The sequence below is a fragment of the Berghia stephanieae genome, chromosome 12 (genome assembly GCF_034508935.2).
Source record: "Berghia stephanieae isolate SIO BIC M18660-M18661 chromosome 12, UCSD_Bste_1.3, whole genome shotgun sequence".
Lineage (NCBI taxonomy): Eukaryota > Metazoa > Mollusca > Gastropoda > Nudibranchia > Aeolidiidae > Berghia > Berghia stephanieae.
Window position 1 is genome coordinate 28,556,678 of NC_088371.1, and position 7,930 is coordinate 28,564,607.

The window sequence follows — 7,930 nt, forward strand, 5'->3', positions numbered from 1 at the left end:
AATTTGAAAGAGCGAATGCTACAAAGTAACTATGTAACTATGGTATTGTATTTATTCGATAGGCAAGAGACTGGATTATGACATAAATTCATGGATGGAAACTGCCAGTGGAACTCTAATAGTTGTACAGATATATTATGTCCAGATCTTCTGAAATCCCGATTTTCTTTTTAACATTACAATGACTCATATCGGTGTTCTTGATAAGAAAAATATCTGAATCGGTTTTGTGAAAATAATCTGAATAACATTAAATTTTGAATTCTTTTTTAAGTGAATAAAAAATTATAAAATTTCTATAATGAGCAGTAACTTGATCAGCCGAATGGTTCAGTTATCAAAAAAGACGTCAATATTTTCGTTGGGAAAACAAGAAAGCAAGTGCAGCCCTTGCAGTTCCCGTTTAAAAGATTACTTTCGTGAACGCAAAACCCAACAACGGATATCTGTGCTTTCTTCCGTCTTGATGCACTCCTGCAACGGTATAACTCTAACTTTAGGAAATCTAACCGTGTACACAACATCCTACATCAAGGAATACGTCGATTCTAGCACAGCATCGGAGTCCTCTTGGATCATTTCACTATACCTTGCAACTTTCGGGTTAGGATGTTTACTCGCTTCCCTCCTGCCCGAGCGCATACCAAGACGATTAGTGTGCATTTTGGCATCAAGCCTGTACATCTTTGGTATGCTCCTCAGTTATTTCACGATTAAAAAATCAGTTTTTGCTCTTACACTTACTCTTGGAATGTTCTGTGGTACTGCTGGAGGTATACTGGGCCTCGAAGCTCTTGAACTAACGTACCCATGGTTGGACAACAATAAAGGCTTTGCTACATCCTTTATCAGGACTGCATCGGCTATCTATGGTTTTGTGATGAACTATATTGTAACATGGATAATCAATCCAAGTGATGAACGTTCGAATGTACATACTTCTAATTTACAGTATTTTAACCAAGATCATATTCTTGAACGAGTTCCGTATTCTTTCTTGTACGTTGGTTTGATTAGCAGTGCGATCCTTTTCGCGGGTTGCATTTTGATTCGAGAAAATAAAGAGGGAGAATTTAAAGAGGTTACAAGTCGTATCAATAACACTGGAACAAGATATAAAGAAAGTGAAACAACACCAACCAACTTGTTACAGGAAGGTGATTTGGTGCAAACCTATAACACATGCGATGCTCATCCATCAGGTTATATTCCTAATTCAGATCAAATCAACCTCAATGAAAACGACATTGAAGAATCAACAACTCCCACACTGTTAAACACTGATTATTTGGACCATTGTAACATGCCAGGAGCAAACAGCAAATCTACCTCAGAAGAGTATTTAGAGACATCACCTCAAAAGAACTCGTCACGGATTGCAGTTTACGCCGATAAACCTGACGAAGATGCATCACAGAAAGTTACGTACACAGAATTATTAAAATCAAAAGCATTCAATATCTCTTTATTGATACTCGGTATATTCGCTTTTCAGTACATCCTCACGTTGAAATACTACAAACTCTTTGCCCAAATATGGATAGATGATGACCATTTTCTAACTAATCTAGCCACCGTAATGTCCATTAGTCTTTTTATATTTCGACCATTTTGGGGATACTTCGTGGACAGATTCGGGGTGAAAAACGCTTTGGTTGTAGAATTAACTCTTGCGTCATCCATATTCTCCTGGCTGTATTTTACAGCCAAAGTTAATCGCTGGTTGTATTGTGTTGTTGTGTATGTTCTATGGTGTTCAGTCAATTCTTATCCATTGATTACCCCAATTTTAGCACTAGAAGTCTTCGGAGAAAAGAATTTTGGAAAAGCTTATGGGTTGCAATCGCTTGGACTGGCCGCCGTTCATTTGGGAATACCAGTGATATTGCAACTCTTTCTGGAAAACCTGACATGGTCCACACTGTTTTCTGTCACGGCATCTGCTGGATTTGTCGCTCTCCTCCTCGTCCTGCTGTGCTTTCCCAAAGGCGTTAGTTGAATTAAACTAAAAAGCAGTTCTCAGATCCAGAAGGCAAGAGGGCCGGAGTTTTGTCTCGGTTTTAATAGCTATAATTAGAAGGTAACAATTTCTATTTGTAACTCTTTGTATAGGATGCTAGATTATAGAAAAGTACTTTCCGCCAAATCAAACAGACCCAGCTACCTAATCAATGGTGGGCAGGGGGAGGGGAGGAAACAGTGAAAAATGGACTGGCTGTCATTCATTTGGGAATACCAATGATTTTGCAACTCTTTTTGAAAAACGTCACATTGTCCACACTGTTTTCTGTCACAGCATTTGCTGGATTTGTCGCTCTCCTCCTCGTCTTGCGATGCTTTCCTAAAGGCGTTCGTTGAATTAAACTAAAATACAATCTTTCAGATCCAAAAGGCACAACAGGTCACGGTTTTAATAGCTATAAGTAGAAGGTAACAATCACGACTTGCTACTCTTTGATCAGGAGGCTAGATAATAGAAAATGACTTTCCGCCAAAACAAACAGATCTATCTACACAATCAATGGTATGGGGAGGGGGGGGGGGGGGGGAGAGGGGGTGGGGGGGGGACGGAGGAAACACACACAAGCTCACACACACAGACACACAAACAGCACTCAACACAAAGCAGACCTATCTTGCTTCTCATACCATCTTCTAAAAACGAAACAGGTATATTTTAAGTGAACGTTTAAAATTAGACAATGATTCTTTTTCATGAATGCTCTCTGCTAAGGCGTTACAAACAGAGGGTTTGAAATGAGAAAAGGATCTCATTCCAGCATTTTTCCGCATTCGAAGGACAACTAGTTTGGTGGAATCACTGGCCGAACGTAAGGGGCGGGTTTTGAATATCTTTCAATTAGTTTCGAAAGGTAGGAAGGGGAGTATTTCAAGACAACGATACACTAAAACATAAACTTTGAATTTAATCCTTTTCTCATTAGGTAGCCAATGCAGGTCATGAAGCAGAAGTCTGGCAGGATCGCACCTACGCCTCATGAATACTAGTCTGGCAGCGCTGTTTTGAACAATCTGAAGACGTCTCAGATTATATTGCGAAACGCCAAACAACAGAGCATTACAATAATCAAATTTCAATAGTACGAGGGACACAACCAAATGTTTGGTCACATCCTCAGATATGAACCGTCTAATGGAAGCAATATTTTTTAGTTGAAAAAAGAGAGATCTAACCAAATTATTAACCTGATGCTCCATCCCTGGATTCCCATTGGTGACTACTTTTAGCGTGAAACCGGATGTTTTCCTATCACTAAACTAAAGGGGCATGTTGTCACAATTTTCATATTTCTCTATATTTATCATACTAAATTTAACTCTAGAAAATCAAAACTCGGCTGTTTTATAAAACCAATCCCTCTCGAAAAACACGCAAGCATTACTTTAGCTTGCAATAACAATTTTTTAAAAACGAAGTGGTTATTCAGTATCAGATACTGAATAGTGCTTTTCCACTATTCAGTATCCACAAGGAACTCTTTTTTATAGAGAGAGTGAAAAGTGCGACAATCTCGGTTGAATGTAAATAAACTGCTGACCTACTTCCAGATTGAACACGTGCAGTAACTGACAGCCCGATTCAAAGTTGTAAAAATATTTTGATCGTAATTTTTAAATTTCTGCTATTGTGCAATTAACATAGTTCAAAATATCAAAGTAAGAGTGGCATTCAAATACATTTTTAAATGTCTAATTAGACATGATTAAATGTCTCTAAATGTTCAGTGACACCATGGCTTGGTGGATATAAGCTGTTTGACTCTGAGCTTAAGGTTCGAGAGTTCAAATCCCGGTAGGGATAACTTTTTATTTTCTTTTTTTCCTCAAAATTTTTTTAATTCCTTCTGTCTATTGATATTTTTTTAACTTTTGTTTTAATAATTTTATTTGCTTGTAATATGCTTTAATGTTGATATTATACTATTGTTCTTTTTATTATATTATTTTATTATTATTATTATTATTATTATTATTATTATTATTATTATTATTATTATATTATTATTATATTATTATTATTATTATTATTATTATTATTATTATTATTATTATTATTATTATTATTATTATTATTATTATTATTATTATTATTATTATATTATCATTATTATTATTATTATTATTATTATTATTATTATTATTATTATTATTATTATTATTATTATCATTATTATTATTATTATTATTATTATTATTATTATTATTATTATTATTATTATTATTATTATTATTATTATTATTATTGTCATCATTATTAATTATATATGTATTGTGTGTTCTGTTCATTCATGAGTCAGATTTAAACCCTTTATCGTTACCTCATTTTATTGACTCATTTAGGCACCTCTAGTTACTTGTTCTAAGCATAGGTTTTACACTTGTTTTCTCGTGTCGACTAATGCCCATAACCATTCTTGCCGCCCTGTTCTGTACCTTTTGGAGTTTATCAACGTTCTTTTCAGGAAGGCCCACCAACAGTGAAAGAATGGGACCGCAGACAATTGCTTTAAGCTGGTTGGATGGGAGAAACCGTTTCATTCTTTGCAATCTGTTTAATTCAAAATTCATGGTCCTCACCATTAGGTTAATATGGTGTTCCAGCCTTAAAGAGTCGTCCAGCACAAAAACAAGATTCTTTGCTCTATCTGTCAGGAGACGTGGCTGTTTAAAATAGACATACTATGTACACCAGTCTTCCTAACATTTGGGTGTACCATATAATAATATTTCAGTTTTTTCTTCATTCAGTTTTAGTCCATGATCCAATGCCCAATGGATGCACAACAATGTTCCACGTGGTGCGAAGCCACATGCATGCGAGACGGGCAACATACACATACAGCTGCGTATCATCGGCATACATGTGATAATTCACTCCATGGGACTCAATGGCTCGCCCAAGGGGCAAAGTGTACAGAGGAGAGAGCACTGGGCCTAGGACCTAACCTTGTGGGACACCGAAGTTCAAGAGTAAATCAATTGACTGTTTACCATCAATCAAGACAGATTGTGGTCTATTACTTAGATATAACTTAAACCATTGAAGGACGGTGTCACTGATTCCAAGCCTGTGATAAATATGGAAAACTTTAAATTTCACCATGTTCATTTATCTAGACACCACATCACGATAACATATTATTTTTACCTGATCTTCCTATAAATTTTCGTCACCCTGTGTCTAACAAACATCTATTTTAATACTAATAATTGTTTATATAACAATAACTGGGATTTTTATGTATGTTCTGTATGTTCTTTTAATTCTTACTACCGTCGCAGTAGCGGGGCGAACGAAAACAACACGCAATACCGACCGTCAGTGGTCATCGCCCGTCCACCTGTACTCGTAGATCTCGACCGCCACCGACACTGACTACTATTAAAAGAAGTCACTCCGGTCCATCAATCATCGCATATGGTCTAACTCTGAATGCTTCGTAATATGATGATGGTGACTATTATATTTTACTGAATAATCGATTTAACAACAGTAACAAGACGAGTATTATGTATTTTAATGCAAGATCAATCGTAATAAATTACAGATTCGAAGAGTGACCTAGTATTTATTGTAGAGACACGGTGATGTTCATGATATAATTTGAGATTGTCCACAGATACCATATCCTCATAGGGATTAAATTGTAATGGCTTAACGATCCGTGTCAAATTTTATTACATTTTCATGTCAGATTGGCGCTTAAGTTTTTTGTTTAATACCCATTTCTCCAGCTGTGCAAACATTTCCAAATCCGATGGGCTTTTATTGCTTTATTGGGTTCAATTTCTAATCTATTCATTTTGCTCGGTCACGTTTTTACATCACTCTTTGAAATATAATTGTCACTGAGTAGGATTTTGTGTGAGTCCGTGAACCTATTCTTGAATGATAGAATATAATTCTAAAATTTGAAAGAGCGAATGCTACAAAGTAACTATGTAACTATGGTATTGTATTTATTCGATAGGCAAGAGACTGGATTATGACATAAATTCATGGATGGAAACTGCCAGTGGAACTCTAATAGTTGTACAGATATATTATGTCCAGATCTTCTGAAATCCCGATTTTCTTTTTAACATTACAATGACTCATATCGGTGTTCTTGATAAGAAAAATATCTGAATCGGTTTTGTGAAAATAATCTGAATAACATTAAATTTTGAATTCTTTTTTAAGTGAATAAAAAATTATAAAATTTCTATAATGAGCAGTAACTTGATCAGCCGAATGGTTCAGTTATCAAAAAAGACGTCAATATTTTCGTTGGGAAAACAAGAAAGCAAGTGCAGCCCTTGCAGTTCCCGTTTAAAAGCTTACTTTCGTGAACGCAAAACCCAACAACGGATATCTGTGCTTTCTTCCGTCTTGATGCACTCCTGCAACGGTATAACTCTAACTTTAGGAAATCTAACCGTGTACACAACATCCTACATCAAGGAATACGTCGATTCTAGCACAGCATCGGAGTCCTCTTGGATCATTTCACTATACCTTGCAACTTTCGGGTTAGGATGTTTACTCGCTTCCCTCCTGCCCGAGCGCATACCAAGACGATTAGTGTGCATTTTGGCATCAAGCCTGTACATCTTTGGTATGCTCCTCAGTTATTTCACGATTAAAAAATCAGTTTTTGCTCTTACACTTACTCTTGGAATGTTCTGTGGTACTGCTAGAGGTATACTGGGCCTCGAAGCTCTTGAACTAACGTACCCATGGTTGGACAACAATAAAGGCTTTGCTACATCCTTTATCAGGACTGCATCGGCTATCTATGGTTTTGTGATGAACTATATTGTAACATGGATAATCAATCCAAGTGATGAACGTTCGAATGTACATACTTCTAATTTACAGTATTTTAACCAAGATCATATTCTTGAACGAGTTCCGTATTCTTTCTTGTACGTTGGTTTGATTAGCAGTGCGATCCTTTTCGCGGGTTGCATTTTGATTCGAGAAAATAAAGAGGGAGAATTTAAAGAGGTTACAAGTCGTATCAATAACACTGGAACAAGATATAAAGAAAGTGAAACAACACCAACCAACTTGTTACAGGAAGGTGATTTGGTGCAAACCTATAACACATGCGATGCTCATCCATCAGGTTATATTCCTAATTCAGATCAAATCAACCTCAATGAAAACGACATTGAAGAATCAACAACTCCCACACTGTTAAACACTGATTATTTGGACCATTGTAACATGCCAGGAGCAAACAGCAAATCTACCTCAGAAGAGTATTTAGAGACATCACCTCAAAAGAACTCGTCACGGATTGCAGTTTACGCCGATAAACCTGACGAAGATGCATCACAGAAAGTTACGTACACAGAATTATTAAAATCAAAAGCATTCAATATCTCTTTATTGATACTCGGTATATTCGCTTTTCAGTACATCCTCACGTTGAAATACTACAAACTCTTTGCCCAAATATGGATAGATGATGACCATTTTCTAACTAATCTAGCCACCGTAATGTCCATTAGTCTTTTTATATTTCGACCATTTTGGGGATACTTCGTGGACAGATTCGGGGTGAAAAACGCTTTGGTTGTAGAATTAACTCTTGCGTCATCCATATTCTCCTGGCTGTATTTTACAGCCAAAGTTAATCGCTGGTTGTATTGTGTTGTTGTGTATGTTCTATGGTGTTCAGTCAATTCTTATCCATTGATTACCCCAATTTTAGCACTAGAAGTCTTCGGAGAAAAGAATTTTGGAAAAGCTTATGGGTTGCAATCGCTTGGACTGGCCGCCGTTCATTTGGGAATACCAGTGATATTGCAACTCTTTCTGGAAAACCTGACATGGTCCACACTGTTTTCTGTCACGGCATCTGCTGGATTTGTCGCTCTCCTCCTCGTCCTGCTGTGCTTTCCCAAAGGCGTTCGTTGA

The 7,930-nt window shown here is 36.5% G+C and overlaps 2 protein-coding genes across 2 annotated transcripts; both read left to right on the forward strand.

Moving 5' to 3' along the window:
- The first annotated feature begins 301 nt into the window (after nucleotides 1-301).
- LOC144957614 (uncharacterized) lies at nucleotides 302-1,999 on the forward strand. The gene has a single exon (XM_078888958.1). The coding sequence runs from the start codon at nucleotides 302-304 to the stop codon at nucleotides 1,997-1,999; it is 1,698 nt and encodes a 565-aa protein (XP_078745084.1).
- Nucleotides 2,000-6,232: 4,233 nt separating this feature from the next.
- On the forward strand, nucleotides 6,233-7,930 carry LOC144957615 (uncharacterized). The gene has a single exon (XM_078888959.1). It carries the CDS (start codon nucleotides 6,233-6,235, stop codon nucleotides 7,928-7,930), a length of 1,698 nt encoding a protein of 565 aa, XP_078745085.1.